This window comes from Catharus ustulatus, chromosome 1 (assembly GCF_009819885.2).
Source record: "Catharus ustulatus isolate bCatUst1 chromosome 1, bCatUst1.pri.v2, whole genome shotgun sequence".
NCBI classification, from domain to species: Eukaryota; Metazoa; Chordata; class Aves; order Passeriformes; family Turdidae; genus Catharus; species Catharus ustulatus.
Window position 1 is genome coordinate 109,127,394 of NC_046221.1, and position 25,520 is coordinate 109,152,913.

At 39.8% G+C, this 25,520-nt stretch overlaps 1 protein-coding gene across 3 annotated transcripts in view; it reads right to left on the reverse strand.

Annotated features, from left to right (window-relative positions):
* Positions 1 to 25,520, reverse strand: part of ARHGAP28 (Rho GTPase activating protein 28) — a 75,930-nt gene that overhangs the window by 32,728 nt on the left and 17,682 nt on the right. For 2 of the 3 annotated variants that reach the window (XM_033081351.1, XM_033081343.1), the window contains exon 2: positions 1,504 to 1,703. In XM_033081351.1, coding sequence (XP_032937242.1) covers positions 1,504 to 1,703 — 200 coding nt within the window. Of the gene's footprint in view, positions 1 to 1,503; positions 1,704 to 17,231; positions 17,311 to 25,520 lie in introns of those variants that run through there. The other variant, XM_033081361.1, reaches the window with a different exon arrangement.

The following is a 25,520-nucleotide window of genomic DNA, read 5'->3' on the forward strand; positions in this document are numbered from 1 at the left end:
TTTAAGGAAAATAAGCTCTTATATTGCCTTGTCCTACTAAGTTATCCAGCTTGTCAGCTCACAGATTTGTGTCATTCCCCTGACTGTGCAGACAAGTCAGGGATACCTGTTAGCTCATTCTGACAATTGCATGGAGAAGGCACCAAGTGGCTCAAAATCCCTTTATGGAGTCTCCATGCTAATGAGTATGATCAGACAGGAGTTTTCCCAAGAAGGAACAGAGGAGTGCAGTTTGGATTTAATCTGACTGACCATAACTCTCACAGCAAAACAAGATTTCTGGTGAACTGGTCTTCTCCCTTTGCTTCCAGGAGAGCCCAGCTGGAAACTAGTGAATGGGAGGTGTTTCCCATGGAACAAGTACATGGTTGGAGCTAGATACCTCTGCATGGGTTACTTAGAGCATGACTGGTTGTCTATTTCATTGCTTAATGCAGTAGTACTTTCCATCATTCTTCCTAGTAGCAGAATTAATGACATCCCATTATACCTCAAGGTAGGAAAAATACATCATCACTCGTGTTAATAATTGTATGGAAAGAACACACCATCATTTTAAAATCTATCCCCACATCAGTAGTTACCACACCAGTGGCCAGGAGCCACCCAAAGGTTGCAGGAGTTATCAGCAGGTCATGACCCCAGAAGAAATTTAGTTTCATTGTATAGTAATACCTGGTATTTTGTGTTACACAATATAATGCATTTGTGACTGGGGTCCTAACCGGAAAAAAAAAGAGAACCACTGTTCTAGATGTTATCAAATCATCTGACACAAAGCTGCATTGCAACAAGCTAGCACATACTGCATGTTTTTTCAAATACAGTACCTAACAAGGGAGAGGAAAACATTAAGGTAAGAGAATGAGGCAGTAATACCTTCAGGATACATTGTATAAGTGATGAATGAATTTGGTCAAGCAGGAAGTCTGAATGATGTAGGCATCCCTACATTTAGACTTTTCTCTAAACTCCTCTTGAATAATATCGTAATTGGGCAATCTATGAGAAACAGGCAGATACCAAACCCCTGATAGCAGAAAATGCCATCTAACCAAAAACTGCTTCAAGACTTGAATAATTTCTGAATCATATCCTACCAAAAGCCAGAAAGCTGAAAAAAAGTTAATTTTTTCAGCATACTAAATTCAAATTTTGGTATTTTAAATATTTTGGTTTAGTCTGTTTAATGCTGGAAATTCAGTTTTCATTGAGTGCCTTTCTTTTCTGAATTACACTGTATCTGAACTCCTGAAGCACAAATAAATCAATGCAATGGAACTTACTTAGAAGTAAATTACTGGCTCCAGTGCATAAACCAGACAATAATTGTTTCTTGCCAGTGATTGACTGTGATGTTCAGAAGTGGAGCTACAGTGACAAACAGACTCAAACTAATACTTCTGCTCAGACTGAGTGACACGAGGAAGGAGATCAGGGCATGATTCTTTAGAGAGGAGGCAAAGTCAGGGTATGAGGAATAAGTGGAGTTCATGTGCTCACCATCAGCAGGTTTGAATTCCAAGAGCATTGCTTCTTCAGATCCATCTTCTCTGCTCTCCTTGATGCTCTCTACTTCACACCAGAAGTCCTCCATGGAAGTGCTGTCCACGGAAGCCTGAGAATTGGAGCGACTGAAGGCAGGAGGGACTGACTCATTGGAAAGCATCCTGTTAATTCTTCGACAACGAGAGAGAGACTTTCTGAAAAGAGAAAGAAATACAAATAAACCATCTTTCTATCATGCTAACTTGTGCCATGCAAATTGACCTGTGCCTGTACCAGGAAGTAGAGAATGAGATTTCAGAGGCCAAGAACACAGTTCTAGTAATTGTCATGGTCTCCTTTGCTCACAACAATTATGACAGGACATGTATTTTGCATCTAATAATTTATCTCTTTAATGTCCTTCAGTATTTCCCACTCTAGAGGGAACTCAGGAAATGCAACTTCTATTTCTAATACTGGTATCCATCTAAAGAGACACTGGAAAACTATTTTCACCTTTTTTTGCTTCAGTTTCTCTTTCTATCCTTTCCTGTTATGCTTACCAGCTGAAATGCTTCAGTGAAAGCTTCTCTGGGGAAAAATAATGAGACTCAGAAACCCTGAAATATTTTACAAACTCACCTTCACTCCAAAAGAGAATTAAAAACTTGAAAGATTTTAATTTGAAAGAATAGTTACTTTTTATTTGAAAACCCTTTTAAAATATTTGGGTTTTTTCTTAAGTTAAAATAATTTTAAACAAAATTTGACCTTGAATTAAAATAGTGTATTCTAGGTTAGAGGCTTTGATCACAGGTTCAAAAAAAATATGATTCATCAAAAATCAAGTTCCAAGTTAAGACTCAATTCAGGGATTGAATTAAAACAAAGTTTGTTCTTTACTCTTTTGTTCTTGTCTCTTTGTCACTGTAAGTACTTGCAGCCAAAGAGAGTTATATAAATTCATTCAAAATCTCATACAACACCCACCATGAAAATCGTCTGACTTTGCTCTTTTGCATTATTATGACTGCAATACTGTAAACAGCTTTTGTATGTGTAATTGCATAGATACAGTAATCAGTAGTAATAACCACAACAATATTTGTACAAAGGAGTTAGGAGGTAACACGATTTTGGCAGAGAGCTAGACCATAGGAATTTGTGGAAAATTCTGACATAAGGTCTTCTGACCTTCACTTATCTGAATTAATTCAAATGCAGTTTCCCTTTCTCTTCCTTTTCTGTACGGCACGAACCTGCCAACATGCCTTTGTTTAAAACCACAGGCATCACTTTTACTCCACAAAAAAAAAAAGTTATTTCCTTTTCAGTGTTTCCCTCCTTATCAAAGTTTTCCTAATGGATGTACAAACAATGCATTATTTCATAAAGTTGACTGAGCATGCTTCTCCCTCATTGTGCCTCTGCTTCATCCTTCCCTCCCAGTGAAGGGCTGGAAGCCCTGGGGCTTGCAGAGCCTCCTCACTTTATCTGGGCAGGTCCTTCTGGGCTAGGTCTGAGCCCCAGGCCAGGGAGCTCTGGTAGAAACAACAGAGCACAACAAATCCAGCTTTGGATATGGTCAGGCTTTATGAAAGGCAAAGCTCAGGCCTTTTTGAACACTCATAGGTATAATATGGATGATTCATCTGCCAAATCAGCCCCTCTGCTCTTGGAAGCAAAGCTGGGAAGCAAAGCTTTCTGATGAGTGACAACATTGCAGCAGGAGAGAATGTGCTACGGGGTGGTGGAGACACGTTCTCTGGGAAAAGTGCTGTCTTCAGAGTTTCTCTCCATTTCTCCTCCCATAAACAGTTTGTTTGCTTTAAAACACAGTGCTGAAACTGTTATTGTTTTAATTAGAGCAAGACAGTCACCAAATGTGAGAGGAATTTGTGACACAAGTGTGGTTAAAATGCTTTCCTTGTAGCACTCCCTCTGGAGAGATGAGAGTTTCAGTCAGCTTTGTTCCCAAAGCCTCACATGGCTGGGGAACCTGATTAAATTATAATCACTGGAATCATGCATCTGGGCATGTCGGCCTCTGGGGCTTTTGTGTGGATTTCCCTTTCTTTTATGGATTCACCTACGTCTCTTCCTCACATTAGTAAGTAAGAAAAATGCAAGGATCCTTGGATTTAAATATGATGGGCTCATGTAGTAACCAAACATCCCCAAGCAGAGATTTTAACAAGCAGAAGCAGAACCCCTGAGAAACAGTCAGAAAACCCCATCTCTTCAGCTGGGATGGGGCAAACAGCACGCACCAACCATTTGCTTGTCGCTGTGAAAACCTGAGCTCTTTCATTTAAAAGGTGATAGTGAACACAAATAAGGAAAAAGGAAAACTACCCGATACTCTAATGATGTTTGGGGCCCCCATTCACCGGACATTGTGCAAGCAGAGAAGATGCCAAGGCCTGGGTCTGTCCTCCTGCCACAGCTTGTCCCTCACCATCCTCCTCTTCAGCTTGGGGGCTGAGCCCCTGCTCACTGAGAGTCCCTGCTAAATATAAACCTTTAAAAGTAAGTCCCTACACATGCCATATAGCACATCCCAGAGCTCCCAAGCCAGCAACTGCAGGAAGGAATGCTCTCACCATTCTGGAATCAAACATGAGCTGGGGAGAGAAGAGGGCATCCCTGATAGCATCACTGGCTCCCATCATTTAGTCATGGTCAGGGAATTTAAACATTTCCTGCCCTCCCAGTGAATCTTGACCACGACCTTTGTGCTCTTCGGGCGCCACAGCACACTGATGCTTGGGCTTCTACCCCATCAGCACTTCAGCTGGCTCAGACCAAGGCTTTTTATTTCACCATATTAGGAAGAAAGAGGCTTGGTGGGTTGCTGTTTTTCTCCCCACAGTGAGTGTGCTTATTTTGTAATATTACTGTACCAAAAAGCTAAATGCAAAATAGACCACGTAGGACAGCAACAACTGCTGTGGCAACCAGCTTTGCCAAATATGTGTAAGGTTCCAGTGTAATTAATGTGCATTTACAACAATATTACAAGTATTGAGCTTATTTGGAAAATCAGCTGAACAAAGTCTCCTGAGAACTTCATACTTGAGGCTTCTTATCTCAACCCGGATTAAATTAAGCTGGTAAAATTCCTGTAAGAAGAAAGGTTAGGCAGAGGTGCTTTATCCTTATTGGTAAACATCTGAAGCTTGCTTCCAGGTGGTCTGGTACAAACCTTCTCCAATTATTCTGAGTCTGCCTATTAAAAGCTCATTTGTTTGAAAGACTTCCAGCTGCTGTTTTGACCCATATACCTGTGACTTTTGTTCTGGAGGAAGTGGTCTTGCCTTTATGTGATAATGGCAGTTGTCTCCCATTTCCTTCAGCCAAAGCTGCTCAAAACAGTTTCAGGAAAAAAAAATCTGACAGAGGAAGCAAAGCATATTCTTCACTGCTTTTAATTAATTCTTGAAGGACACTGTAAGAGCACTGACTCAGCAATCTGTTTGCCTGTCTCAGAAAGAGCTAAAGAAGCCCAGGTTGCCTGTTACCTGGGAACTCTTGCAGCAAAAAACCTCTGTTCCTGACACCTTTTTCACCCTCAAGCTGTCCTTTTTTTTGGTCTTTTTTTCTCAGTGTCTGTAGAGAAGTTGAGAACAATAAAAAGTTTTCACTAAACTGGTTCTGTTTTTCCCACACAAAAGTTGTAAACCAGTCCTGTTAAATAAGCAGTGATCACAAAGTTCATGCTAAGTTTCTTTTGTTCCCTCACACACACGGGTAGTAGTGAGCTAATCTGAAATGCTGATTAAATTAAACACAGGAGGGATCTCAGATGCTGGCTTCCTCGATGGAAAAAGCAGGGAGAGGAGTATGAACCTAAAAGCACTGAGAAAAACTTATAGCAACTCCACCGGATAAGTTGAAATGTTTTTCAGGATGGAATAAAATAAAAATGAAAAGCCACATAAAACACTGAGAAAGGAAAGAAAAAGCAAGAAAAAGTATATAAGAACTAATGTCATCAAAGAACTTGTCTATTACTGGATATTCACAGAAGAAAGAGTTAAAGAGTGTCAGGAAGGAGAAATATGATATCATTTTAGAAAGCCTTTTGTAGAAAGATTATTGCAGGGAAGGAGGGTATTTCCACAGGGCACTAGATTCAACTGTGTTTGATTCTGGTTTTGGCCTGGTGTATGTTTATAATGCTGATTAAATGCAACAGCTGAACAGGCCTCCTGACCCTGTATTTTGTCTTCAATATGTACTGCAGCAGTGTGCTGTTCAGGATCTGATACCACCTATTGATTTCAGGATAGCCAAGCCAGATTCATTAAGCTCTTCTTACCCTATCCTCGAAGTAAAGGTTTGTAAAACCACACGAAGAGCTGGCTCAGTGACACTTAATGATTGCTCACAGGCTCAGTAATGATAATGCCAGGCCTGCATTTTGAGTTTAATTAAGTAATGGATGGTAAAGAATCCATAAAACAAACGGGAGCAATAAAGCCATCTTGTAGTTAAAAACAGCACTTAATCGTTGTTTACACAGAGGGAAAGGACATCTTATTCTTGTGGGCTGTTATCCTTCACTTCATTTGGTGGGTCCTGAACCTGTTTCATCACAATCAGTCACATTTATAAGAATGGGAAAGGTGAAGAAGCTAATTGTTCTGGTCATTGTGGGACAAAGATCCACCTTTCCACACTGCAATCATTCTATCAGTATAACCACTTGTTCAACTTTTCCCAAATGTAAATGCACTGACAGGGGAAAACATTTATTCCTCTTTATTAAGAACTGTTCTGAATTGTTAGTAGTCATGTACTATCATATCACTTTCTTCTAAATAAAATGTATACAAATTCCAGGCAAAGGAAGAGAACAGCAATGGAAAATAGTATTTCTGTGCACAGTTCACTCTTGACCCAAATCTCTCATCTTCTGGTTCCTTCCTGGTGACCTTTTTCCTGCACTGTTTGTGGTCTGCTTATTTCCTTCTCCCCATGCTTCATGGCTTCTGATCACAGAGAAGGGTATGTATCAGATATTATCCCCCCAACCCCATCTACACACTTCTGTTTCTGATTATCTTGCAGATGTTGGACAAGTTGTAGATAGTAGATGCTAAAGCTTCCCTGTCCTCTCTCTAGCATCTGGTAAAGCAAATATTTAAACTATCATGCTCACTCTTGCTGTCACACTGCCTCGCTCTGTAAAAGAGTATTTGAGTGAGAGGCAGAGGAGGGTTTTATTTCATTATTAATTTTCTCATCCTGTGGCCCAGCAGAACTCCAAAAAACATGTGAATCTCATCACTTTTTGTTAACAAAGATGGGTTTGAAAATAAGCTATCACCTTACTGTATTGGTTAGATTTCAAAACACAGGAATTCTCTGTTTTGCCTGTCTTTGTATTCTACAAAAGATTCTCCAAAATATGTTTCTGCCAACTTTAATTTTACTCCAGAATCTGCACCTGGGGTGGGTCAACCCTGGATATAACCACAGATTGATGAACAAAATACTGCAGAGCAGCACTGCAAAAAAGGGTCCTGGGGTTCTGTTGATGACAAGTTGAACATGAGTCAGCAGTGCCCTGGCAGCCAGGAGGGACAACCCTGTCCTGGGGAGCATCAGCACAGCATCACAGCTGGGCAAGGGAGGGGATTGTCCTGCTCTGCTCTGAGCTGGGGCAGCCTCACCTCCAGTGCTGGGGGCAGCTTTGAGTGCAACAATACAAGACAGATATAAAGCTATTAGAGATCATACAAAAGAGGTCTACAGGGAAAGCTGTATGAGAAGTGACTCAGATCACTTGGTTTTTTCAGCCTGGAAAAGAGGTGGCAGAAAGGACACTTCACAGCAGTCCACACCTTCCTCAGAGGGGAAGAGGAGGGCAGGCACTGATCTCTTTTCTCTGGTGACCACTAATGAGACATGAGGGAATGGCATGAAGCTGTGTCAAGTGAGGTTTGAGCTGGATATTAGGTAAAGATTTTTTCACCCAGAGGGTGCCTGAGCACTGGAACAGGCTCCAACAGCACCAAGCCTGACAGAGTTCAAGAAGAGTTTGGACAATGCTCTCAGGCACACGGTGTGATTCCTGGGGCTGCCATGCACAGGGGCAGGAGCTGGACTTTGATGATCCTTGTGGTCCCTTCCAACTCAGGATGTTCTATGCTTCTATGATTTTTTTGAACCAAAAGGGATTGTCTAATGAATGGCTAATGAAGCTTAAGATTTAAAGACTTAAAAGAGAAAATATTTGTAATATTTGCAGCAAGTAGAAGTTTTGTTTATTTACTTATATTTTGTCTGCAATTCATCAAGGTAGTAACAGAAGTCAGGAGATTGAGTTGTGGAATTTGCGTGCCAGTGTTACCTGCCAACATTTAAAAATGCATTTCACCTTGGGTTCTTCAGCTGTCTCTTACGCAAGATCTCTGTGAGTGGCAGGGAAGTTCCCTGCTGTAACAAAGGCCACATTGTGGCCACTCTTCAGCCGGCACGGAGATTGCAGAAGAATCTCTGTGTGTGTGTGGGTTTCAGTGTGAGGGCTCTCACAATCAAACCCTTTGAGCTAGGGGAGTTCAGGGAATATACGCTCTAGGTATTGCCTGCTGGCAGCAGTGACCTTTGGGGACATAACCCAGACCTCTCCTCCACACTGGCAAGCACATCACTTCAGCGCTGGCCCCGTGCAACAGACAGTGCACTACATGGCTGCACTGTGTCTGCCAAAATCTGAAAGGGACTCTATTTCATCTTCTTTCTCCTAACAAAGCTATTGCTGAAGGGCAGAAGGGGTTCCCAAGTGATTAACACTAACAAGAGTATGTTCTGTTAACCACTTTTTTCAAGTTAATTGGAAAGAATTCTTTTCACATACATTAAGAGGAAGCAGTACAAGCCAGTTTTCAATGCTGGTGACTTAAGAACATGAACAGATCATGGCAGAATATGTTACATATGATTTTCAGTGGGTATGGGCAAGATAAGAAACATCTGGACATAACCTACAGGAGGCAAAAGCTGGGCATGAGCATCTGGTTCAAACATCTTAAACATTTCCAACACATATTTATTGTTAGAAGTGACACATTCTCCTGTTGTGTTGATGCTAGCCAAAGACCTATTTCTTTTATACGAGAAACAAATCCATGTTAGTCCAGGATAGGACAAAGTTTTCCAGGAGGAAGCATAAGCATGTGGGCCATGTACTGTGGGCTTACAAAATCCTGTTTCCAGAAAATGTTTGCTCTATTGTGCCTTTACAGTACAAATGACTTGTGTCTGAGCACTGAACCCACTGGATGCCACACTTTATCAGTTAGAGCTGATGAAAGGCTCCAGGAGGACCAGGTTCATTGCACATGCACTGTACAATTTATCCACGTCTGTTGAACAGATGCCTCCATAAATTCCATCTGTCACTCACCAAGTGAGATCCTAGTCAGCTGAGCACCCCGAAATCCAAGGCAAACCCTTCAGTTTCCACCTGGACTGAACCTGAAAATATGTTTGGTAGCAGCTTTGTGTTTACTGCTATAACATTACTAATCCTTGGCATGAATTACTCAGTGAAGGCACACAAACAGCATGAGGCAGAAGTGCTCTGTTCTGCAGTTTAGGGCAAGCAATGTCTTAAATAAAGTAGAAAGCAAAGATGGTTAAGAGTCACATGAAGGAAAAGAAAAGCAGGAAACACAAATATATTAGATTGGTACTTGGTACTGCATCAAGGGTGATCCTATTCACTGCATGCCCTCAGTCCCTCCCAGAGAGCTGTGTGTAACAGTGAGGAAGACCTCACTAAAGGCAGTGGAAAAGCTGTCATGCTCTTTTGCTTCCAGCTGCTCTGGTAGTGTCACTTCTAAGGTAAACAACAGCCCTGTAAACACTCCCTGGGCACAGCATGGTCTAATGTCAGCTAGAGTACATCAGACCACTGCGCATCCTGGTGCATGCAACTACAAATGTCTAGGAGTTAGAAGGAGAAGGAAAGTGAGATGCAGACTGATTCAGAATATTTTTTCACAATAAAATTGATAAGTCTCTGCCAACAACTCACATTTAGCCAGATTAATTATTTATAACACCACAGGATACAGTTAAAACTGCAGGAAATGTACATTTTCAAGAGCTCCAATGGGGTTCAAATCATTCACCAAGCAAAGAAGCAAACCAAGTAAAGTCCATGTGAGATGTATACTTGATTATGTTACTTTATTATTATTATTTATTATCATTATTATTATTATTTAGTTAGCTTATGAAAAGTTTTGGTTCTAGAACCACAAATTACAGTTTTTAAAGAAAAATACATATTAAAATACCCAGCAGACACAATGAAGCACGGAAACATAAGGTGTCAAACTTTCTACAGCTTTCAATACATCTTCTAACATTGCCTGCACTTGTGATGAAAATGTGAAAGAATATACATTTTCATTTTTATATAATTCTAGAGGAGCTATCCTTTCAACCAGCATTATTATTATCATTAAGAAACTCACAATATTTGTACGACTTTCTGAAACACTTCAAAAGACAAAGTCATTAATTTTTGTTGACCTAAGGTAATAGCACAAGGAACTGGACTATACTGTCTATTGGAAGGTACCTAATGAAACTGTATATATTGCAAGTGTAAGCACTTTAAGGTCCTGATATAAGCAATGAAGGGAGACAGACACATCTAGAGAGTGAACATGTAAACTAAACAAGAGCTTAAAGTCATGCAATATGTGTTTGAAGTTTTCTTTGTGCTTAGTTTTAAGTGAAGTCCAGCTATTACATTCTTCCTTCCTATAATTAATGAATGCTTTCAAGTAAATGTCACCACTCCACCCATTACACTTTTTTCAAAGGCTTCAGGACCTAAGCAAATAAGCATTACTTGAGTTATTGGTTTTTCCTTTAGATGTTTTTAATGTATATTGAAGGCCATGCCTGAGCTACAAAATATAAATAAGTAAACTCTAATGTATTCATTTACATTATCACCACTAATGGTACTCACGACAAAATGTTTTGAACATCAGGCTTAATATTCACAGGACTGGACTGAAGTAATGTAAAACAACTTTTAAAGCTAAGAAAGACACTACCTTTAAAGCTATTTCATTGAAAAAAAAAGCATATTCACGGAAGATACTCTTGAATCTTTTGACAGAGTGATGAACAACTTCACATCGTCATGAAAATTCTGGATCAGATTCTCAGATTGCAATAAACTCTTACAACCCCACTGCCTTAATTTATCCCTTATGTTTAAGTTCAGAACATCCTTCTTTGTGGTACTGCTAATGTTGAAGTTATTATAAATCACAAAATTTCATGAGCAAATGTACACCATTTAAATTTTTCTCGGTAGTTCTGGGTTGGCTGTCTGGCAGTTCCGCGCTCTCAGCTTGTATTTTCTGTGCTGTATTGTACTTTGTGCTATACTGAATCATTCAGAAGGAATGAAAAATTTGCTGGACATTGCTGTATCCAAATAAAAATCAAGACGTGAGCTTAATTCTATTTTTTGCTGCACAAGTACATTGGTAAAGATTGTAGGAGGTACTTTGGAAAGTGTTCCACACTTGCTGAATAGTCTGTTTTATTGTTAATGAGACTGCTTAAAAAGCAGTGTAGATAAATAACTGTAGATGGATCTTGGAGAATATCGCAGAGCACTGGGTTTCTCTTTCCACCTGAGGAAAAATGGTTATACATCAGCTGGAAACTGATGGAAAGTACATCAATATGGATGTTGTCAATGTCCTGAACAGTCTGTGACTTTATTGTTGATGACTTGAGGCAACATGAGGCCTCATGTCTAACTCTGTCACCTTTCCATCCCTCAGTCTGCAGATGTCCCTGAACCCTGCTTCTTTCCCTTCCCTTTCCATTTTCCAGAAATCCAATGCTGCTGGGCTGTGTGAGAGGCTCTGTAGGAACGTAGCAAGCAGAGAAGTTGAGAAGGGCTCTCTGTGCACGGGGAGGTGACACCAATGCCAAAACACACAGGGCATGGGATGGGCATTGCAGCTGGTGGATGTATTCCCATGCTACTCCAACAGCATTTGACTGCCATATTTCCTTATCAGCAGAAGTCACACACCAGCCCCTCTTTCCACTCAGTTCCAAATATTTGTAAAAAGCTCAGGCAAAGCAACAAGGACACTTTACATGCTACAAAAATTAATGACTAAAAAGTCCCAAACAGCCAGGATATATTAACAGAAGTAAATTCTCTTGGCTCTGATGAACTGATAGATGTTTTGCTGATGTGGTGCACATTTCACCTTCAAGCTTTAAGAAAAAAACTGTATCAGAATAGGCTTTTGACCTACATTTTTTGTGGGGAACACTGAAGGTTGTATTCCTCGCTAATTCACTCATCTTCTTTTGGTTAAAATTTTAGGCTGTTTTACTTGCTTTAAAATGAAATTTCAGCATATTATTTGATAATCTCTCCTATTCAGGATATCAGTAATTATACAAACATAACTATGTAAACATAAAGCTGATTTTAAATCAAAAGTTGGTAGAAGACTCCTATTGGAGACTTGCCTAGAGAGTTGTCATTTAAAATATACATATAAAACTGTGCTGGCAAGACCCTCTTGAGTTGCCAGATGAGTCTAGTAGCATTGCCAGTACTATGAAAGGTCATGGTGAGGTGACATCATAAGAAATGACAGAATAGAGCTGAAAATGAGCGCAGGCTAAAATTTCATGGAGACAAACACGACAGACAGGGAACACCAAATAGAGCCTCACAGGCCTCTAAGGAACAATAATTCCTAGTTTGAGAGGAAATTATGGGCCACAAAATCAAATTTAGTCTGTTATATTCTCAGATCTTCAATAGAGGAATGAAGAAATCAAGAGAAAGAAACCAATCAATTTTCTTATATTTTGTCTACACAGCTCCAATCAGTGGAGTATAAAAAGGTTTTCTGTGCTTACTGTCAAGGCAACACCCTAGATCTTAAGTGGTAGTTTTCTAATTGTGTCCAAATGTTTGTACTACATGCCTGTGAAAAACATGACCTTTCTATGTAGGCAATCAAATGAATCTGTGGTGCCTCCAAACCACTAGGACTTCAGTGAGAGCTGGAAATGTTAGATTAAGACATGTTTCTTCACAATACCCACAAAAAAGGCAAAGACCAGAACAAGAAAAATCACCTTTTGAATGGGAAAACTAATACATGATTCACACCAGCTTTCCAGTTTCCTTCAACTACCATTTTGTTCTCCTGCTTACATGATTTTTGAGGTTTGTCTCAAGTATTTCATCCATGAGGACTCTGAGGAAAGCTGCAGCATGCCAGGTATTTCAAAACTAGGTTTTCAAATATACTGCAGCTCCTGAAGCTCTTAGAGCTACAGAGGCTATTAATATTTACAAAATATGATGCCTCTGTCTTTAGTACCTCAGTGATGCTAGTAATTCTGAATACAACAAGCAGCCCTGTTGAAGTCAGCCAAATGACTCCCGTGCGTAGGGTTTGACTTTCTTAGCTTCTTTTAGTATTGATGCTGGGGTAGCAAGATGTAGCTCTTGGAAATCTCTCAGAAAAAAAAAGCTCTTTTTGAGTGAAAGACTTCAAGATTCAGAAGACACAGAGGTATGGTAGTGCCTTTGAAGCATCTTAACAAAGGCACAAAATGCCCATTCACGTTCTCCTGGGAAGCAGAAACCTTAGATGGCCCAGAAGTGCACTAGAAATTTCCTCAGCACCTTTTGTAGATGTCATGTATTACAAAAAGGGATTACTCTTGGTTATTTGCTGTTTTGTACTGGCTTTTGGTAAGCTCTTTGGGGTTTGCACCAGGTTGTACTGGAACAATGGAAAGAGGACTTTAGAGAATTGGCTCTTTAAGCTGTGTTGAGTACTTCCCTGCCAGTCACAGCCCAGAGTCTGAACCCAGATATCAAATCACCATGCAGTAGATAAAAGCAGAATTTGGTAATTATCAAAACACGTCAACCACTCCCTGTAGCCCTTCATTAATCATGTAGGCAAGAGCTAATTCATCATATCACAACTCCAAAGACATCAAATAAAAATTACAGAGGCAGGTGAAATGAGACCTCCAAAATAACAAAGATGTTTAGTTACAGAAGAGGGTTAAAAATGCAAGCACTAGTTTGTGTCTTAAAGCTATGGAATACTGTGAGTAAAAGGACTGCTTCTGTAAATCCTACAGAGCTTGGCTGAAGTTTCTATCTGGGCTTTGCAATCCTGTACATATTCTTGGCTAGATAACCACTAAAAAGTAATTAATATTGCTATGCAAACATAGTAAATCATGTCTGGAAGCTCAGATACTCATGTCAAAGGAGTACAACTAAGCTGTTGTGCCCTCTGTCAATGTGGGCTCATGCTCCTCTTCCCACACCTGCCTAGATAAGAGAGCCATGATCCACGATAGGAGGTGAAGATTCAGTGGGCGTTCATCCATCTTTTGATGATTGTGCTAGATCTTTCACTGTGCAGGCACTTTATGAATGTTGTGAAACTGTAATGCTATCCTTTCCATAAGGACACCAAATTACTTATCCATGCTTTTGATATAATGCATCTTGGCTGAACCTCTGCAGCTCTCTCTCTCTTTGGATAATTTCCAGTCAAGGGCTATATTTACATCAGTTACAATTGATTCAAAACGCTTCCACAGGATCTTGAACAGGCTAACACATCTTTGTGAATTTAATCCAAACCGGATGACATATGGCTTTCCAGTAAAACATGGAATAATCGTGCTCATGCCTCTAGTTCTTTGGTTTGAGTTGGTAGTCTGGGTTAATATTCAGCCTCTGTTTGCACTAGAACATTTTTTTTTTATTTTCAGATGGCTACAGATTATGCTTCCAAAAAGGGACTAAGGCAGGCAGTCACCTAACTCCTATTTTCAGGAAAGACAGAAGGACTCCAGAGCACAAACCCTATGGACTTACAGGAAAATAAATGCTCCTACTCTCAAAGTCAATTTTGACTCAGGCCTTTAAGTCACAGAGAAGAAATTTTGAAAATTTGCCTTCAACTTTGTCCTTGGAGTTCTTTTTTCTGTGGGCATTTATCCTGCCCAGTTTCCTTGGACTTTGACCACCTAAATTCAAGCATTATCTTTTAAATTTCTCTTTGATTAACACAGCTGTTATTTATTCTTTTGCTTGGCAGGAGATTCTTCAAGACTGCCATAAAGTCAGCCTGTTTGCATTGTATTCTATTCTACTGTTAACCTCCTTTTCCTTTATGACAAAGATTCACAGCATCCTAAAGAGGAGATTACTATACATCTATATGGACTTGGACTCACATAAAAATATGTTGTATATGATTGTAAACATTGTGTATGAACACACAACAAAGATGGCAACAAAGGGAGGGAATATTTTAGTAATCTCCTACAAGCCATGGTGAAAAAGTCTAGATAACACATAAAATGGAATGTTTTATACAACACAAAACAGGAGATCAACATTAATCAGTTGCTTAATGAAAGCATAATTCAAAATAAGAAATGGAACAGACTTCCTTCAAAGAAGTTGGAATCATTTGGGTGGGAGAAAGAGCTGTCAAATTAGGAGACTGCTGCATCATTTTGATAACTTACACAGTTCTCACTGCCTAAGGGTTTCCAATAATGCATTTGAAGAGACTTTCTAGCAAGAAGTCATTAAAATAGTTTAAGAAAATACTATATTGCTTAGAGTTGCTAGGTAATTTTTCACCAGAATCTGATCATCATCTTAAAACCTCAACAGTGGAGAATTTGTAGCTATCTAGAAACATCTACATTTCTGTGCTTCACAGAGACTTTAGGAATCACTTTACAATTTTCCTGTAAAGCCTTGCCTTAAAAAGCCCTAACATCTAAGAGTGAACTGCCTTTTCATGGCATATACATGATCACTTTCACTGGGAAAAACAAGACAAAACTCAGTGATGGGAAATCCTTCAGATTTCTTCCACTGATAGGAAAAATTGGTCACAAAATCAGAAAAAGGAGCTTGGACAATCATTTATATCAGTAAATTCTATCTCCCATCCTGACAGAACACTGCTAGCACTTGTAATGACACTGTATTTACTGAAGAAACTCTATTGGTGCTGGTGCTGCCAGTAGAAATTTCTCAATAATACCACTGATTTGACTAACTTTTCCAGACAAATCAGTCAAGAATCTAGGGAGCAAAAGTCAAATCTGCAGAGATATTAGCTGCCAGGATTTCCTTTCAGTGAGACTTCATGTTTGTCAAAGGAAGAAGAAAATAGTTGCTCTTTCATCCTGATCAAAGTCAATTAAAATCAATTACATACTCATCATCTTGACCATGGTCATCATTTTGTGCTTCTCTACAGCATCAGATGCCATTTCAGACTTCCCTTTGACCCCCTGTATAGGCCTCATGCTGTCCCTATGGAGGGAATAACAGATTAAGAAATCCTTGAAAAATTTCCCCCAAGGCAAGGAGTATTATTTCTGCTGATGGTCATGACCTCGACTCATGATATTTTGCTGCAGGGGAACTTTGGAACCAGAAAGGTTGCACTGGCCATTTCAGTATGTGAGAAAACTGTCACAGAGCAAGAACAGCTGAAAAAAAAACTCCTTAAGCACTTCTGATGTTTACTCTCAAGGTGCAGAGCTGTAAGTGCCATGCCAGCCAGCCAGTAGGGGAAAAATCCCCTGGAATCCTTGTGCAACAGAGGAGAGACCCTATTTGTGAGTCTTGGGTTGATGGTCTATTGTTTCCATTTGTTTAGACTACATAAACAAGCTTCTAGTTTTCTTAAAATTATATGTACAAGTCCTAGCTTCCAAGCCCCTTGAATTCCTCCAGATTTTATTACTAGGTAAACAGTTCTAGCTGCTCTTCCCCACCAATCTCCTGCCACACTGGATTTTTACCCGGTTATCAGTTAGAAGCACTTTCAAACTGAGGGCAGCCATTAGAAAGAGATGTGCTATCTGAAAATCCTTGTCTGCCAAGTGTACAGGACCAAGCCAGATTTGAGCACAATTTGAAAAATGAGGATTAGGATAATGTATTTGTGAATGTAGAAGCCCTTTAGCTCATTTACCCATGTAATCTCTATGAATGCATCACTTAAATTGTCAGACCTGTCTTTCCTCCCATGGAACAAGTCATAAGCTTCTTCTTTCCTTATAGCTAGGTTTGAATAAAGCTCTTCTTGCTCAAGTTAAAGTCTGGCCATGACACTGAGCTGAAATCCACATAACTGCCATAAACATCTATACAACATCAGAAGGCAAAAGTTGAAAAAAGCAAATTTCTGACCTCAAATGAAATAAGAGCAAAACCAGGAAAAATTGCAGACAATCCAATTTGAAGTGAAGGTCCTTCTCTCTCTGGAATATTATTCCAAGGGGACATGTTTATTACATAGAAAAATAAAATATTAAAACAGAGTATAACTTTCTAGATGCACACCTTATTAACAAAACCTTAAGAGGGTTTATATTCATTGATTTTTGAGGCATATTTTCATACATCAAACCATGCATATGCCCCTTCTGAAGTTGCTTACACTTGCACTGTGTCCAGTTGTTTTTCTACAGTGGAGCATTTTTTTCATCCCCCCTTTCCTGCCTGGTAGAGCTGGAAAATTCCACTAGTGATAATTCTGACAGCTCGCTCCCCCTCCTGAAGTTCCTTGTTTAAGAAAGAAAGAGGGAGAGAACATGGTCTGAAAGGCTGAGAAATTACTGATTTAGTAAATTCTACAAAGTCTTACCTCAGAGCAGAATAGAGCCTTGGTGTTATCCTTAAAGGAGCAGAGCAGAGTCTTTCTTACACCCAACTTCTTCATGCTCCTAGTGGCAATGAGTCCCTCCTCAGCCTACAATCACCAAGTTGCATATTCTGGGAGCTATCTGACAGCCTGTGACAGGATATTCTGTCTCTAGTCACACAAGGGCTGCGGGAACAAAGACTGGTGGAGCTTCTGGCCCTTCTGGGAAATGGAACTGACACTGCTCCATCACTATTTAAAGAGCAGATGCCTTCAGGATAAATCCTCTTAGTATGTTTTCCTGTTTGTGTCAGAACTTAAACCTTTTATCCGTTTCCTAAGAAGAGAAATAAAAAAGTAATCAGCACTAAGCTGCTCTGTAATTCAGGAGAGTCCCTGTGGGGTGGCTCAGAAAAAGACAGAGCCAGCCTATGTGTTTCCTTCTGAAGGGATATGAGACGCTGCCATTAGCGTAACGCAGAAACTCATAAATGGCCAGATGCAAATTAATGAGGAGCTCTTTCTGCTCTTTCTTCACCCAGAGGAGAAGTGTGTGCAGAAAGGAAGGAGAAGGGAGCCAGAGTACAGCTGTTAAGAAATCAAATATTTATAGGGAAGCCTTTCTTGCTTTTCTTACAGTGGGATGATCAGTGGGGGTCCTAGATGAAAACTGAAATAGCATTCACCAAGTTTATATGAATAGTGGCCCAGAACTGGGTTGTGGCCACAAGATAAGTAAAGTCTTGAGATTCAGGGATGGGTTTGAGCTGCAGCTGGGGGAAGAGAAAACACATAGTGCAAAATGCTGCATGCCACAGGCAGTTAATGCTGTCAAAGGAGCCCTAAGAAATAACTCTTGAGCATGGAAAACATATGAGTTGGTCAAACTTTACTCCCTCCACCAAACTTTTGTTTATGCACTGAAATCCTTAAATGGGTCTGTCAGATTTACAGCATTCCTGTGGTCATTCCTCCAACCTGAAATACAGGAGGAAAAGCTAACTTTCTGGTTATAAGCTTTTTGATATCCTACACTTCCTCCAAAGACATGGCTAAAATCATGTAGCAGAATAAAGGAAAAAGAAAGTCTGTTATTTAATCAGGGAAAGAAAACAAAAAGGACTGAAACAAAGGAGAGAGAAGGGAAAGGACTTCCTGAATCAAACACAGATTTCCTAAGGGGTAGAAAATAGCAAAACCAGAAGTGATTTGGTTTTACAGTTAATCTTGAAGTTAAATTTGCTCTATGTTTCAAACTGGACTTAACGTCAACCTTTTTTCTTCTGGGAAAACTCTTATGATTGCATAAATCCTTGAAAATTTTGAAAACTTCTAGTCATTTACCATTGGCTGTAGGTGTGTTTAGGGACTATTAGATCATGCTTTAAAGGACAAACTGCAAGGAACAGGGAAAGTGGTTCAGGAATTTAGTAATGGGCTGGGGGGCTGTTTATGCTACAAATCCAGATGATGGTGGTAGTGACCAGAAAAAGTTTGGAAGCTCTTACTGCTTTGCCTGGAATTATAAAACAATACTAGTCCATATCATCCCAACTAAATACCTCTACAGTGTTACTTTCCACAGGTATTCAAAGGCAACCTCTAGGCTGAATAGTCACAAACCCTCTCTGCATCCTTCAAGGATGTCATCTCTCCTCAGTGAAGTGATATGCTGCCCCCACTATTACTCTTCTTGTGTCATATATATAGAGTTTTAGGATTGCTTTTTCCCAAGGTTGCTCTCTGATGAAATTTATACAATCATCAGTAACAGTGACTTAGGTTTTCCTAGAAGCTAAAGTGATGTTTGGTTACATTTTGCAAATATGAAATTTTCAACTCCTGTTCCTTGTAACCAGCTGCCCATGGGATAGAGAAAAATGTTTTTGGGAGGGGAGATGAGGAAATGGAGGTTGGCTTACATGCAGGAATTCACAATGAGTGTATCTTCCCTCCGGCAGCAGTTGGCAATTAAAACTCTCCCCATGCTTCAAGAAGTGCTGCATCCTCTCATTTCATGTTATGCGTTGAACCAGAATGTGTGAATTAGGATGCTGCTTGCCAAAGCCAGCAGAAAGTCACCTCCAAAGAGCAATTCAGCTCACCCATGGTTGAGAGGTCTCTCTTGCTCTCCATAAAGGGAGAGAACAGTAAGGGACTCACCAGAGAGCTAATAAATGCTGCGAGTGGATAACTGCTCACTGGGAATTAGGTACATTTAAAATTAAGGGAAGTGTGACCCTCTAGATACAGTGTCCTCCTTAACATATTTAACCACCAAAATGACAATATTTTCTTCAGTAAAATTTTAAACAAACATTTAGGTTTAAAGAATTGGCATAGAAGTGTATAAACATGTCTAATCATAACTTTTTGGCCTCACTCTTTTAGGACCAGCACAGTGGTGACCCCTAATCATATCTGTCCTATGAAAAATAAAGAGTGCTTAACTCAGACACACACGTGTCCCTCCAAGGATCCTTCCGCCTTGGCATCTTTATTTATATTTGAATTTTCTGTCTTATGGTTTGTAGAAAAGTAATTCTGAATCAATTCCATATATGGGACATAATGATGGAATATTTCAACAGATATACTGAATGTCACACATCTGATAAATACTGACACATGTTTTCACGCTATTATTTTTCTAAATTTAAATGTTATACCAGTCATAAACAATTAACTGTGTAAATAACTGATTTTTTTCAGGCATTGGTGAAACAAGGAATTGAACAAAGTCTTCATTTAAAGTTAATCTGAAACAAAACCATTTTCTTTTCCTATAGAACTTCAGAAGAACAATAAACAGTTTGATCTCAGAGAGTTGTTTTACTTTTCTGTTAAAAGTTAAATGCACATAAATTAGAAAGAAAGCAGTACCTTTAGAAGATGTTGCAATGAAATGTTTCAGCTTTTCCTGATTTTTGCCAATTTTTTTCCTTGGCACAAAACATGCTGTTGTAGATTATTCTGATCAACCCAAAGTTGTTGTTTTTTTTTTTTTTTCCCCTTGAAAATAAATGTTCCTTTTATTTTGATTCCACTTCTGAATACAGTCTCCTGATTTAACAGGTCACGGTGCTGGGGAATAGCTTTAAGGATTTGTCTAACTGATGTCATATGGCATGCATGAAAATAAAACTAAAGGGAAGGAACTGGAATAAATATCATTGGATTAATTATTCCACAGAAATTCAACTGGCATGATCATAGCTGTGTGGTGGTTTCTTCTGAAACATGACTGCTCTTTCCAGAGTCTCTATATATTGATCTATTCCAGCTGTAGTGAGTAAAAACCAGAGGCTCTTCTCCAAGATATATTTTACATTAACGCTGGGATACATTAGGTGCATATGCTCTAAATCTGGCTTGTTTTTTGTGGTATAAAAATGGCAATAGGCTAAAATTTAATAAGTGGCGTACTTGAAAGCAGCTATATAGATAGAAAGAAAACAGTATTTCATGGCCAAGCAGGCCAAACTTAACATCAACTCCTCAGGTGCCACAGAAGATTAAACCTTCTCTTAGGAGATCTCTGAAGATCTGCTTCTCCTGTCTGGACTTGGGCTGAGGATCTGTGAAATGTCCTACCTACATTCATGATCGATTAAGGTTTAATTGTGGCCTTACCTCTGCCTAGGAGGCCATTAATTTACAGAATAGGGATTTTTCAAAAGAGAATACTTAACCTCAAGACCATTTAGATAGTAAAACCAACCAGGCAAGAGGAGAGGGTTTACAGAGCATGATAAAAGGATTGCAAAATGTACAGCGTAGATAGACGAGAACGGTGGGACACAGAAATCCTTGGAGTGCAGGTAGGAAGGGTTTAGTTTAGCTCAGTCACAGGAGGCCTGTGGGCCGCTGAGCCGAGTTCCACAAATGTGCTGAGGCGGCTTTCTTTATCTGCAGGAGCGCTCGTGCAGGCTGTGAAGGTCACCTTGACAAATGAACTTGCCTGGCGGAAAAACCCTCCTCCACTAGTAAATTAGCAGGAAGGACTGAGCTTGTTTTGCAGGGCCCACTGCGATAGCCGTAAGCCAGGGCCATATGTACACTGGAAACAGCGTCTGGAGCTGTGTGAGGGGGGAGCTGGGTTTTGTGCTGAATTCACAAACACTGTGCTTCTCAGGTGGCTCTTTGGTCTTTGGACAAACACTGTTCCCCCCCTTGGTTTTCAGTCAAATTATCAAAAGTGACTTCTGGCAATATTCTCCATTAGGTCCTCCAAGAAAAGCCTGCATTGCTTCTTGCATTAAACAGGACCATAGACAAGCTGTTATTTATCCTAATTCCAAAGATTTACAGAACAGTTCCCTAAGGAAGCCACTTAGTGTCCCTTAGAGCCATATTTCTTTAAAAGTTAAACCAAGAAGGCCAAAAATAAAAAAAACTGGAGTCTGGAAGAAGAATTACTGACTGAGGAGATGAATAACAAATACTCCAAGTCACATGGCAAGAAGGGGAAGGAGGAGAAGGAGAAGGAGAAGGAGAAGGAGAAGGAGAAGGAGAAGGAGAAGGAGAAGGAGAAGGAGAAGGAGAAGGAGAAGGAGAAGGAGAAGGAGAAGGAGAAGGAGAAGGAAGGAGAAGGAGAAGGAGAAGGAGAAGGAGAAGGAGAAGGAGAAGGAGAAGGAGAAGGAGAAGGAGAAGGAGAAGGAGAAGGAGAAGGAGAAGGAGAAGGAGAAGGAGAAGGAGAAGGAGAAGGAGAAGGAGAAGGAGAAGGAGAAGAAGAAGGAGAAGAAGAAGAAGAAGAAGAAGAAGAAGAGGAAGAGGAAGAAGAAGAAGAAGAAGAAGAAGAAGAAGAAGAAGAAGAAGAAGAAGAAGAAGAAGAAGAAGAAGAAGAAGAAGAAAATAATTGCTTGTATTGCTGATGTTGCCAATGTCATAAGCTATAATGATGATATTGCTGAAGCCATTTTCACTTGGAAAGAAGGACCTGAGCTGATTGTCTGTGATGCTACCATTTTCTATATTCTCCACAACCAATTTCTGGCAACAGCCTGACAACAGAATCATAGAAGCATAGAATGGTACAATACTTTTTGTTGGAAGAGACTTTTCCGATCGTTTAGTTCCAATCCCCACCCATGTTCCAACCCTTCACTATGAGTCCAACCATGTTTACACCCTGAACCAGCTACTGCCTCAAAGAGGCTTTTCTAGGTATAGTTTGGATTACGCCTCAAAAGAAGTGAAATTATGACCCTTAAAAGCAATCTTTTCTGCTGATCCTTTCCCCTTTTTATTTTTCTCGTCCCAAACCATCTTTCAAACTTGTTTTTCTTTTACTCCATGTGCTTGATGTTGCTCCATGCCTTTGACGCAAGGGAAATGTTAGGGGTAGGGTTCCTGCTGTCTAAAATGACTGCCTGCTTCTCTACTCCAGAACAAGAATATTCATAACATATGATGTGGGCTGAGGGTTCAAAGATTATTACAAAGAGTATCAAAAACCCAGGATGCATGACATCAAGGGCTAAAGGATTACCGCAGCTTGAGCAAAAACAGAAGAACATTGTTTAAACCCAAACAAAGCCAAGCAATGGGTAAAAGCCCTGGCTTACTGATTGCCAAATGTAAGACATTTATTCCCCATTCCTTCCTCAGATGTTAACTAAGTACTTCTGAACTAACTATAGCTAAACCTCTGTAATGTATCAAGATATTTTTATATTAACAGATGTTCTTCACAAATGTAACTTCAAAAGTAACTGCTAGATTCATATTTGGCCAGTAACTTTTATTTTAAGAAATGGGGTGAGTTTCTGATGACCAATTTGCTTCTCCTTAAAGGTGCAGATTTAATTTGGACACAATACCTTACTAGTTTCACTTTTTAGGTAATTTAATCAGCAGTATTACTTGAGTGGGATTTCACATAATGAAATGTGTTGCAGTAAAAGGACTTCAAAAAATCCCTAAATGCTAAATAGGCATCACATCTGAAAATTCTGTTAGACATAAATAGACGAAGGAAAAAAGAAATTTTTACTTGCTGTACACAATTATGACTCTGAATATGCTTAATCCATTACAAATTGCCAGTTCCCGAAGTCTACTCCTTTAAACAGAAATATACAAAAGTCAAGGAGATATCTAATTACTATGTATAAATATTAGGTTAGTCTAAGATTTTGCTAATTATTTGACATAAAAGCAGAACTGGGCCTGGCAGTCAGGAAGAATTTGGGATGTCTGTCTTGTATGATGCAGAGGATAGGACAAAAAACCCCTTCTATTCTGAAGCTTAAAAGAAAGAATCGATGTTACCCATTCTATGACAGACATTTCAACATAAAAAAACAGTAATACATGACATTTGAAAGTATTACCATGAAATAAAAAAAAAAAAAAAACAAAAAAAAGTAGATACACTGCTGTCTACCATTGCCATAGGGCATGAACTGTAGCTGAGACCACAGTTCTCTTTTCCTGGCTTCAACCCAGAGACCTAGAGCCCACCATGATCAGCACTTGGCACACCCAGAGCAACCAAACTCATGTCAGTGCCACCTACGGAGCCAAGACCATTACCAGTACTGCTGAAAGTTGTGTTTTTCCTTTAATTGTGCAGGTCTGAATGGCTGAAGCTACTGGAGACTCAGGCTGGCAAAGGCACTGGGAAGTGGGCATGCTCCTTGTCAAATATAAATGCCTTCAAAAGCCTGAATGGATTTCCTGCATGCTTTCAAGATCAAGGCTTTCCTCAGCATTGAGAAATCTCTGACTTCCACAGCACTGTCCTGCAGACAAGATATACGTGGACCCATGGTTTTCATGAACAGAGATAGAAGAGCACTTCAGGGCCAGCCTGAACCTGCCATTCACAGTTTTGTTTCCCAGTCCCTCTCACACTAGTACAAATTCAGGCAGGAAGCCTGAGGAGGACACCAGCCACGTGACAATGTCATAGGTTTCATGGAGTCCTGCAAGATGGTTATCTCACAGTTATTTCCTCTTGCAACACTTAGTTGCAGCAAAGCTCTTCAACTCCCTGTTGTACTGATCCCAGCACCAAGGTTTCACTGGCAGAGCTTTTTTTGGCATTGGCAAGACAGAAGAAAATTGTTGATTAAAATTAATAGAGAGTTCTGGATCAAAGAGACAGAAAATTCAGGATATTTGATAAAAGATGGTGTTTCAGAAAGGCCTTTGTGGCAACACTGCCAAGACTGCAGTAACTGTCTCCTTTGCCAGCTGATGCGATTGCAGGCAGCGCTCTTCAGATGGTCCAATGGACAAGTGTTTCACAAGGCCTCATAAGAGCTGAGAAGGCAATTTATGTCTTACAGGACACGAGTTGGTAACTTAGTGGTGGGTTATGGCTGATGGGGAAAAGCATGTGTTGTAAAGGGCAGACAGTGAAATCTGACAATGTCACCCACACAGGATACATACAAGCACTAATTGATGAAGATGCCCCTTACTCTCTGCCCCACCAACATGTGGTTGGAGGTTTGGGTACAAAAGACCTACCAGGAATTCCCATGAGAATCCATTTCCTGATAGGGCTGCACTGCTGTGTCCAGTATTCTGGACAAATTCCAGCATACACCCAGCACTGTTTACAGTGATCATGAAATTTCAGTCTGCCGCTTATGCCACCTGTGCTTATGCCACCTGTGTCTGTTTCCATGTGCTGTGAAAATGTTGCTGTGTACTATTATTATTATTATTATTATTATTATTATTATTATTCACTGGAGTTGTGATTCAGACACAAAAACCTCCTGCCTGCTGTCCTTTTTTCCAGCTACCCTGCAAATTACTGTTTACCATCAATAGCTTGCAGCCCACATGCCCATGCAGAGTGCTGTGCTCCCTAGCCATGTTCTGATTGCAGTTCAGGCAGAAAACATCATTTTATAACCCTAAGATAGCTACATTTGAGTGATGGAATTGCTTCCTTCTCACTAGATACACTCAGAAAGTTAGGGGTATAAGAAAAGCATAGCAATAAAAACAAAAAGCTGGAGATTTTCCCATACTCAATTACATGGCAATTTTAAGGCTGCTCTCTTGGGCCCTATGAGGCATAGTGCTCTGGTCCAGTGAAGAATGATTCTAGTCTCAGAGGGTATGGACATATGTGGACTCAATCCAATCAATGATCCAAGACTATGCTTTTGTCTTTTTCAGGCCCTAGGCTAATCTTATAACTGAGGAAAAGAGGTACATATTTCCTTTATTTTTGTTTCTCTTTCTGGCTGGCTGTTTAGAGAATATATCAGCTATTTGAAGACAGATGTTTGCAATGCTGGTAAAACTTTGTTGTAGTGGATGTGGAGA